This window comes from Macaca nemestrina, chromosome 3, assembly GCF_043159975.1.
Source record: "Macaca nemestrina isolate mMacNem1 chromosome 3, mMacNem.hap1, whole genome shotgun sequence".
Lineage (NCBI taxonomy): Eukaryota > Metazoa > Chordata > Mammalia > Primates > Cercopithecidae > Macaca > Macaca nemestrina.
In genome coordinates, this window is record NC_092127.1 from 4,956,952 (window position 1) to 4,968,173 (window position 11,222).

Below are 11,222 nucleotides of genomic sequence, written 5' to 3' on the forward strand. Positions count from 1 at the left end.
CTTGGGGGCCTTTTTAAACAGCAGAATTACTGTAGCATGAAGTAAACACGTGAACAGGATGCTTGTTTACAGGATGAGGCTGAAATGAAAAGGCCGGGTAAGTGTCACCTTGTTCCACTCCAGCTGGGGACATGTGTGTCAGGCAACATCGCTGTGTGTCCAAGGACCTTAAAGTGGTTACAAATAAAGTTTGTCAGTGAAGCCAGTTTACAGATATGTAATCTGTGAATGAGATCAACTATACTTTATTGTGGATTAATAAAATTACTGCTATTCAGGAGGAGCAGAAAAGCAAAGAATCTTTATGACACGGTAGACTTTGTTCAATTTTATTTAAGGGCTTGAAATTTGTATTTAAGGCAGCCGTAAGTTTTTATTCATTGCATTATACAACTCCAACAAGCCTGTCTGGCCACCCCCACGGTGCTTTGCATGTTCAGGATTTCACCCGAGCTGATGAAACCCTCTCCCAAGTATTTTGTAGGTTCCCTGTGCTTTTTAGATGCACCTTCCCTTCCCGCTCCTTCTTACATCCAACAGAAACTTGCTACACACCTTCTCCAGCCTGGGCATTATCGCAGGTGTAGAAGATAAGTCCTTCTTGCGGTGCTTGCATTCTCTTGCAGCCTTGCACCTTGTGGGTGTTTAGTAAATGCCACCTCAACACAAGGGATACCACATATTTTACAGAATAAAATGGAACGGAAGCAGTCGCCCAGTTAATTGAGATTTCAACACAAATACTTGAGACAAGTTTTTACTGTTTTTAGTGTCCAATTGTTACCATTATGGACTCACTCATGTTGTATCATCCTCCATAATTTTTCTCATACATTTAAAATAAGGTCTTAAAAAGATATAAGATGCCAATAGGTGAGGCTTTAGGGGAGAAAATACCTAAAAATGATTGGGGCAGGGGGTGGTGGCGGTGAGGGAGGGCTGCGCCTAGGAGAGAGCTGTGTGGGAAACAGGGCTGATGAGAAATTCCTGGGGCGGGTACCCAAGAGTCGGATGCTCAATTCGAAGTTGCCACTTTTACGTAAACCAGACCTTCCAGCATGACACGGCTTTGCACAGTGATGGTATGGCATGAGGGTAGGTTAGTGAGGGAAGTACTGCCTGTTCTCCTGCCAGATCCCAGCACTCTGTCAGAGGCTGAGGGTTCTAGGAATTCCTGGTGAGTTAAGTGGCCTCGGTAAGGAACTGGCTCAGCAGGGCCTGGGGTAACGTTCATTAGAGATAACCTCAGCAGGAAGTGGGAGGGCCGACATCTGGGTCACATGCAGAATGTGGACAATGTGCACTACTTAATAAATGTTCATGCCTCTTCCCTCCCCCTTCCATGCCAAGATTAAAGACCAGAACACAATTATGTTTCTTGGTTGGGTTGGGAGCATGCACTGTTCATTCATTGTGTCAGGTCTCCCTCCTCCTAAACTTGGGCCCTGCTTTGAGATACACTCCATGCAAGTACTTGCCTACTAGCCTGCCCTGCTTTTATTCCCTATCAGCGACAGGATTTGGATCCTCATATTATCCTTAGAATGAAAAGCAACAGGAGGACAATGGATCCAGGAGGCCTCTAACTGCACATGTGCTACCTCACCTCTAGGAGACAGGATGGAGAGGTACCTTCTTTTTAGCCCTTTAGACTTTATTGGCCTAGATATCTACTAGGTAAGGTCAGATGTGATCCTGGATTTTATAAAACTCAGACCTTGGTAACTGTGGTAAAAGCAACACAGCCAATTTTTAGCTGGGGAGGCAGGAGTGAGTTGGTGGAAGGGCTTGGTAAGCAAGGTAAAGAACAGAGACCAACCCCCACCACCCAACCACCCGTTAGAAAACACCGAGAAGACATTTGCCTGCCTTTCAAGCTTTGCCAAGGATACAGGGACTTATCACAATGAGTGAGTTCAGACCAGGAGTTCAAGACCAGCCTGGCCAACGCAGCGAAACCCCATCTCTAATAAAAATACAAAAAATTAGCTGTGCGGTGGTGCACACCTGTAATCCCAACAGGTCTTCCGATTAGTCACAATCCAGGAGACTAGAGCAACTGTTTGGTCTTTTCCTGGTCCCAAAGTGTGAACTTTCCAACCTGAAATTCTAAGTATTTTCCCCTGGCTCACAAATCTCGGAGGGGCAAATGCAAAACTGACTTCCTGTAGGTCTTGATAAATTCTTACAGAAGTACTGAAGGATGCTTTCCACACCCATGCTTCTAAATCTAGTTATTTTCTTTCAAAGTCTCCATCTCCCACCACTCCCTCCCCCGATTTCATTTCCCTTCTATTCCTTCTCAAGCAAGATGTACTGTCTTAAATTATCTAACAATGGCATCTCACCTTTTCTCCCCTCCTATCTTTTCTCCCTTCCACGGGGCCTAAGAGGTATTAAATACTAGCTTGATAACTGCGCTATGGACTGAATGTGTCCCTTCAAAATTCATCTGTTGAAATCTTAACCCCCAAAGTGGTGGTGTTTGGAGGAAAGGCATTTGGGAGGTAACCGGGTCATGCGGGTAGAGCCCTCATGAATGGGATTAGTGAGATTATAAAAGGGACTACAGAGAGCTCTGTCGCTCTTTCTGTCATGTAAGGATACAAGAAGTCAGTAATCTACAACCCAGAAGAGGGCCCGCATTAGAACCTGACCAAACAGGCACCTTGATCTTGGACCTCTGGTCTACAGAACTAAGTTTCTGTTGCTTATAGGCCATCAGTCTACAGTACTTTGTTATAGTGGCCTGAACTAAGACGATTGATTTTTTTTTTTTGAGACAGGGTCTTGCCCTGTTGCTTAGGATGGATGTGGTGGCCATCTCAGCTCACAGTGACCTCTGTCTCTCAGGTTCAAGCGATTCCGGTGCCTCAGCCTCCCGAGTAGTTGGGATTAAAGGTGTGCACCACCACATCTAGCTAATTTTTTGTATTTTTATTAGAGATGGGGTTTCGCTGCATGGGCCAGGCTGGTCTTGAACTCCTGGTCTGAAGTGATAAGCCTGCCTCTGCCTCCCAAAGTGCTGGGATGACAGGTGTGAGCCACCGCACCTGGCCTTGACTTTCAATGAACACTCTCCACTTATCATAAAATTCTAGGTGTCACAGTTATCTAAAGGGATGAAAACAGAGCATTTCCTAATCATAGAAAATTCTCCAGACTGTGACTTAAAGCTTTTAGCAGAATCTCAGAATTTCTAAAGACTGCAGGAAAGTGCCTAAAACAAGGCAGGATTACAAAAGCCATTGTCACTTTCTAGCCTACAGCAACACTGGGTAAGATAGAATATGACCTGCCTGAGTTTGAAAAATGGAACTTTAAGCATTGTATGTTCTCATATAATACATACTCAATATAATATCTGGCATTTAGAAGCTTGGCCACAGACTGATAAATGAATCATGCTAGAAAATATACATTTTTGATCTTTTAAAAACGCATTTTACAGTTAATAAGAGTTCAGTAAAATAGAAAACGTGCATTAAGTGGTCTTTATTGATGTTTCACATTCAGTTATTTCTTATCACTTCTTCAGTTAATTGTACAAGTATGATAAATTATTTTCTATTTGCTGTGGGAATTTAAATGTAAAATAAATACAAAATACATCTGTGGTTTAATGAACACTCAATGAAGGATCTTTTCTGAGGTATTCCTTTCAGTCTGGTTTTATCCCAGATCTTTTTACTTCCCCTAGGAATAGTCTATTAAACCACACAATGGATCTGTGAACTTGTGGATCAAGGTCACTGTAAATCAGTGAACTTGTGTTTTGATTACATTAGACATACTTTTTGATCTCATCATACAACACCAATACAAAAGCACCACCCATGCCTCTCAACACATTGGACCAGGCACCTTTGAAGAAGGCCTTGGCTCCTTCATCTTTTGCAATCTTCCTCCAGCAGTCAACTGTCCCCGTGTACATAATATCAGCTGTGGAAACAAACGGTGAGGGCTCCGTAACGCTGGGGGAAAGAGACTTTCCTCTGAAAGATATCTGCACACACTGTTACCAGCTGTATAAAATCAGGGTCATCTGGGCATGGAGTCCCAGCTCCATGCAACATTCCACTGGACATGTCCTTCCTTGCTTAACTGGCAGGCTGGGCCTCCTGTCATTCCTACTCCATTAGTTCAAGGTCAGTGAAGAACTGGGGCAATTAACCAAGTAATTCACAGACTGCCCGACTGTGAAACAAGAAGGGCGCAGAGCAGCAGGAGTATTACGCTACGTGGTTACCTTGTTTCATGGAGGACCAAACTGCGGCCTAGCGTCAGATGATACTGCACAAGGTTATGCAGTTAAAATAAAAGGCTGTAACGAGTTGAAACATATGAAACTGCTAACATTGGACTGTTTTTGATTTTTAAAGTGGCAATTTCATATGGTTCACCCTATAGAAGCCAAAACTTTTTATGGCACAACAGATTGCTTCAGGCCATCTCTACCCAGCCAAACACCCCATCCCACTAACACCTGTAAGTCAGAGGGAAGCGAGAGTTCTCCGTAAGCAGCAGCTACTTCTTCTCCCCAGCTGTTGCACCCAGGCTCATAGGGAAGAGGGCCTAGGGTCTCTACAACGCTAGATACCTAGTTAAATTCACATCTAAGTATCTTTCTGTTGATGTTCTTACCATCTCTTTAATAAAATGGAAAAAACTTTTCCCTAATAGGATAGTTGAGAATGTCAACTATCCTATTAGGGGGAAATTAATACAATCTTTCTTCCCTAAGTCCTTATCAAATAATTTTGAAAATTAATTTCCAGTCAGGAAGACTGAAAGGAACACTGTAAAACGTTCTCCTCGAGCAAAAATAAAGAGGTTTAGATGAGTAGAGCACCAGCTTACCCCCTTTCCGGCCGGACTGCATCATCATCCTACGACGAACAGTGTCGAAGGGGTAGGACACCAGCCCTGCGACTGCCGTCACACTCTGGGCAATCATCCAGCTCACAAAAATGTGCACGTTCTTGGGGTCAGGCAGCATCCCTGTGGACAGAGCCAAGAAGCCGAACGGCTATGAAGCGACTGTTCTCAGCAGAAAGCAGGTGGAGGGAGAGAGGCCACCGCACCTCCAGCTGCACGCTCTGACCTTGCGGGGAACCTGCCCCTGTGCAGGTGCCTCACGTATGAGGCGGCCAGCAAAGGTGGCTGCTGCCGTCTCTGGACCCCGGGGAGCCAGTGCTCTGCTCATATGCAGGGCACTGGAAGTGGCTTCAAGTTAAACTCAGTAACTGCTATGGCTGTGTCTAGAGGGAGACAGGCTCCCCCTTCCTCCTCTCTTAATAACTAAAGGCCAGAGTGTATTTCAGTAGAGGACACGAAGACTGCTTTAGCTATTAATTTATGCACACCACCTCCTCATTCAGAAGCCTCGATTATCCCAGAGACTAGAAAAAAAGATGGATATATATCAAGTCCTTTGTGAGTTACAGATCCCGTAGGATCCTCTATCCACACCGCCCTCCTTCTCCCCTGATGCCCCTCTCTCACCCTTGGCAGTATCATAGACTCCGAAGTAGGCAGCTCTGTAGATAATGATGCCTTGGACAGAGACGTTGAAACCTTGGTAGAGACCCCTCAGGCCATCAGACTTGAAGATCTTGATGATACAGTCGCCCAGACCATGGAACTCACGCTGGGCGGCACCCTTGCCCACGTCGGCAGCCAACCTGGTCCTAGCAAAGTCCAGCGGGTAGACAAAGCAAAGGGAGGTGGCCCCAGCGGCCCCACCAGATGCCAGGTTACCAGCAAAGTAGCGCCAGAACTGCTTATGCCGATCCACACCCCCTAAGAAGAGCTGCTTGTACTTGTCCTTGAAGGCGAAGTTGAGAGCTTGGGTGGGGAAGTAACGGATCACGTTGGCCAGGTTACCCCTCCAGAAGGAGAGAAAGCCCTGCTCCTTGGGGATTCTCACCACACAATCAATGATCCCTTTGTACTGCTTCTCAGCACTGATCTGTTTGCTGGCATGCTGGACCTGGTGGAGGGGAGGGTGGGTGACAGAGGACAGGCAGGGCAGGGACAGGGGAAGAGGACAGGAGAAAAAAGAAGGTTTTCTCAGCACTGATCTGTTTGCTGGCATGCTGGACCTGGTGGAGGGGAGGGTGGGTGATAGAGGACAGGCAGGGCAGAGACAGGGGAAGAGGACAGGAGAAAAAAGAAGGTTTGCACTTCCTAGATTTTTTTTTTTTTTTTTTTGAAGAAAAAAAGGATGAGGAAATCAAATGGATACTGAGGACATGTAAATGGATACTGTTATCCATGTTAGTTACTAGATAACAAGCCAAAATAATCCAATGTGGCTTCAATTATTAGGGTATTTGAGGGAAAAGGTGTTGCCCCAAATTGAAGAGGTGACTGAATTGTATAAAGCTAGCCATTTATCTATTTCACTTTCCCTAGGTCTGAGAACTGTATGAGGGGCTTACTGGGGGACAGAATGAGTAACACTCCCTGCTTCAAAGGGCTTTGGATTTAATAGACATGATGGCCAAAAAATGACAATTTCTCAGTGTCACTCTGATCACCCTGGAGATGAGGATCTCTAGTAGATGCTCTAATAGAGGAAGGAGAATAAATCCACTAAGCATTAGGGCTCCAAAGTTTTCAAGCAGACAATCCAAGTAATCAATTATTGAGGGTTCGCTGCCTTTGTGAGCAATTTGTGGGGGGTTTTGTTAGCAATTTTGACTCCCAAATTGGGCTCTTCCTCATTGAGGGGCCCTGACCTTTTGGGCAGGTGGAGAAAAACAGGAGGATGATGATAAGCCATTCAGCGACCAGGTAGGGGAGGAAAAGATTTGGAGACAGGATGATCTGAGTTTATCCCGAAAATTGTTTCTTAACATTTTAAAACCTCAGCTTCATCTGTAAAATGGAGAAGAAAAACTCTCTCACACAGGTTACATAAAGATGAAGGCGTCAGCCTGCATACAGCACTGTGCGTGAGATACGATAAGGGAATTCCTGCGTGATGATTATTTTGGTGTTTTCATTGTAAAGGTGCGTGCGCATAAGACGGTGCCAAAAATACTGGCAATCACTAGGTGCCTCCAGGCCTGAGTGCACGCCAGTGCTGTCACGGGCGCAGGATCTGGCACACGTAAACCGGCTCCGGGTGGGTTTCCATATATAGACACCCGAACGCCGGGCGCCACCCGACACCAGGAATCTGCGACTGACGCTGGACCTGTCTCTACGCAGAGGGCACCTTCTTCCCCCACAAGCGGGCGGGCGCCCGGGCCTGTGGCCTGGCGCAGATTTTCCGCGGCGCCCCGCACCCTGCAGCTCGCGCCGCATCGCGCGCCCCGCCCAGCCCACCTCGCCAGCGCCCGCGCCTCGCACCGCGCCCGCGCCACCCCTTGCACCGCGCCGTCCTCACCTGCAGCAGCAGTTTGACCCTCTCGATGGGGGCGACCGCGGTCTTGGAGACTGCAGCGGCGACACCACCGGCCAGGAAGTCCTTTAGGAAGCTCCAAGCGTGATCACCCATGGTGACAGCTCGACGCACTCAGCCCGCAGGCAGCCCGCTCGCGCTCTCGCCCACGCCCGGCCTGGCACCGCCGCGCAGTCCCCGACCCTGCGCGACGCGAAGGGGCCGCCGCCTCGCCCGCAGCCCCCCCTTATATCCGCGCCGGGCTCTCGCGAGAGGAGGCGGGTCGCGGCCGGCGCGCGCGCCGCGCATTGGCTGGGCATGTACGCGGCGCCCCCTCCTCCCGCTTCAGAGGGCATCAGGGGCAAAGGCGTTTCCGGGAGCGGTGCTGGGCCGGGGGCTGTCCCTGCAACTTGGGACATTTAAAGGGCACATTCATGTTATCTGTCCCGCCGAGCCCAAGGAACACCGTGTCACCGCGGCATGTGGGCCGCGTATTTATAGCACAAGCAGCCTTAGGCCGGGTTGAAGCCGGGGCAGACACCGGGCGGCTGCCTCCAGCGGAGCGTTCTTGACCCTCCGGCCTGCACGGGCCGCCCTCAGGCCCAGGGATTTCGAGCCGTTTCCTCCTTCTTGCATCTAAAGGCGCCCCCCACCAGAACTCACTGCCTGGATATGGGCTTCCTTAGAGCCGTGCGCTCCGGAGAGAATAAATGGCAATCCTCTCAGATACTGTGGTCACTCGATGCTGTGATTGCCTCATAGAATCTGACAAACTGCTGCCTCTCACTTCATTTCATTCAATCGTTCGTTCCATCATTCATTCTGCTGTTACATATTGATGTGTCTGACACTCAGTGCCCACAGGAAAGGCCTGGTGCAGGGGGAACTAGGTGAATTCATACTTGTTTTGGCAAAACTCTGACTCTCAAACACAGGTCACTTCTTTTGTAAGCCCCTAAAGGGTTTAACGTACCACTCTGCTCTCAGCGGAATTTCAGCACATATCAGGGCAGAATGTTCTCAGTCAGCTGGTGCCTTCTTGAGGGTCAGTGCTGTCAGTCTTCCAGAGAAGATCCAGTCCTTAGCTGTATTTGCCTCTTTTTAATGGCAGCTGGGGTTGAGGAAATGCTATTTAATCCCAGGAAATTGATTGCAATTAATTTCTTAAAATATATAAATTTGAGCTTTTATTTTCCTTAGCTTGTTTTTTAGGCAGTTCATGTAACCATACAGCTTTTCAAATACAACTGTTCCTTCCCCTAGAATGACTGCAATTTGTTTTTAACTTTAAACTCTTTACTCAATGATCTTCCCATGTTTGCTAATTTTCATTTGTACCTTTAACGAAGTTTATTGTTTTTATAAGCTTTTTTCTTTATTATGTTTGCTGACATCATGTTAGAGGTTTATGGAGCTGCAGCTGTGTGTCACCTGGGCCTGGAGACTTTGGTATAGCAGAAGTCACTCCGGTTCCAGGGCCACAGAGGGCAAGCGTTTTTCTAAGAGTGGGGCAGGCTAGAGTTCCGCAATCCAGGTAAGCAGAATGAAAGCTAGGAACTAGTGCGAAGTTGCCTGAGGTCAGAGCAGACAGAAAGTCAAGACCTCGGAAGAGACAAACAGATAAACCATGTATGTGTTCATTCAACAGACTCTTGTTGAGCATTCACTGTGTCCCAAGAACCAAGTGTAGCCCTGCCGATTGAGTATAAGTAGACATGGCCCATCTCCAAAGACCTTAGAGTTCAGTGTATTCATCACTTGCTCCACTTTATCACAACTTCACTTACAGATTTCCATGGATCAGCATAATCCACACAGTAATCCTTTTTAATTATAATAGCGCACTGTATCCCATCCTGTAATATAGAGTTGCTTTTAAACCTCCATTTTCCTTTTAATTGTACATTAGAATTGTGTCTTATTTTTATTATGAAAAATAGGCCGGGTGTGGTGGCTCATGCCTGAAATCCCAGTATTTTGGGAGGCTGAGGCTGGCAGATTACCTAGGTCAGTAGTTCAAGAACAGCCTGGCCAACATGGCAAAACCCTATCTCTACTAAAAATACAAAAATTAGCCGGACGTGGTGGCTCATGCCTGGAATCCCAGCAGTTCAGGAGGCTGAGGCACGAGAATCGCTTGAACCTGAGAGGCAGAGGTCATAGTGATCTGAGATCACTCCACTGCACTTCAGCCTGGGCGACAGAGAAAGACTCTCACTCAAAAAAAAAAAAAGAAAAGAAAAGTAATGCTGTTATATTGAAACTTGCACAAACTGCATTTTCTCCTCTAAGTTTTTTCTTCTCATATATTTCCCAAATGGAATGGATAGATTAAGATTTTTAAAGTTTTGTAGCTTTTGCTACATGTTGACAAATTGCTCTTCAGATGGGCTTTCTCTCACACTCTCCTCCAACACGGGCTTTAAAAAAAACAGAGTTATTTGTGAGTTATTTATGAGTTTGAATTTGTATTTAATTACTATGAAGCTGTATATATTCCATATGATTCAATTGAATCTGACAGTTTGACAAAGTTTCCCTTTTGTGTAAACTTTTAATCTTCATTGACTACTGCTGGAGTGGAAGCAGAGTATTTATATTAACAACAATTCTTTATATATTTGGGGCACTAAATATGTGTTGAATGTTTTTCATTTTGTTGTTTTCCTTTTGGTATTTATTATATCGTTCTATTAGTGTTATGAACAGATTTATAGTATGATGATATACTTCATGTTCTGATGTAAATGTATCTCTTTTCTAGATATAGCAGTCTATTTACTCTAGTACATATATCAGTTTTTTTCTTCTACTTTGGGTAGCTATTTTTAAAATGTCTAACACCATGTTTTATATTGTATGGAGGTATAGGTCTAATTTCACTTTTCTCCATATCATGTGTGGGTATCCCAATACTAATTCTTAAGCAGGTATTTTCTTCTCTCCATTATTTGTCTTATATTACTAAGTCTAGTTTGTCATATATTAAGTTGTCATAATAGCTTTAATTTATGAAATATCCACACTATGACATATTTATTTGATCTTCATTTTTAAAAAATAAGCTGATATATGATTCTACAATCACTTAAAAAATAAAGTTTTATCTGCTTATATGTCTGGATTAATTTTTACTATCAAGTTGTTCAATTATTTAAACATCACGGGAAGATATTAGACATTTAAATTAAATTAAATCTTAATTAACATACTAATTCAGGAAGTATTATCATCTTTGTTACACTTAATTTTACCAATCAGAGTTTTTGATGTTTTCTAAATGGGAGATATATTTCTCCTTAGCTACTCTCCAGTTACCCTGTTCTATAGAAGGAGTCATAGCTGGAATCCTTGACAAGAGGTTTTTCATGGAAACTCATACACTGTCCTCTGCCTCCATGGACTTTCTCAGAAAAGAGAGGCCTCAGATGCCCTCAGGAGCATGAGCTGCCTGGGGTCACAAGATCCCAGTATCACTTACACAGGCAGGGGAGAGAATGGTGCTCGGCAGAACACGTGTCCACCCGCCCAACCCAGTACTTAGTGGCTTTCTTCCAGCAGGAGAATGGACGAGGCATCTAGGAGATGAGAAGAAACTCTGCTTTCAATCGTGGATGGGGTCTTGGATGCTGGTGGGAACAGGGCCATGTAGAAATGAGAGTAGGGTGGAAAGCGAGCCTTTTGGATTTTTAGTGGAAGCTCTTATAGACTTAGTCTCTTACCAAACTGGGAATAGAGAATGGGAGTTGCTAAAGAGTAAGAGTCACAAGAAATAAAGAAAAACAATAAAAGATGTGCTTTTGGTGGTGATAACATAATGCCTGAGTGCAGG

At 45.4% G+C, this 11,222-nt stretch overlaps 1 protein-coding gene across 2 annotated transcripts; it reads right to left on the reverse strand.

Moving 5' to 3' along the window:
* Window positions 1-3,479: 3,479 nt before the first annotated feature.
* LOC105466570 (solute carrier family 25 member 4) lies at window positions 3,480-7,622 on the reverse strand. Of its 2 annotated transcripts, none has more exons than XM_011715609.3 (4): window positions 7,397-7,622; window positions 5,506-5,992; window positions 4,861-5,001; window positions 3,480-3,942 (listed from the first exon to the last, which is right to left on the reverse strand). In XM_011715609.3, exons 1-4 carry the CDS (start codon window positions 7,505-7,507, stop codon window positions 3,785-3,787), a joined length of 897 nt encoding a protein of 298 aa, XP_011713911.1. In that variant the 5' UTR covers window positions 7,508-7,622; the 3' UTR covers window positions 3,480-3,784. The 2 variants fall into 2 exon arrangements, with proteins under 2 accessions (XP_011713911.1, XP_070948857.1); XM_071092756.1 differs by having other exon boundaries at window positions 5,506-6,104; window positions 7,397-7,552.
* Window positions 7,623-11,222: the final 3,600 nt, after the last annotated feature.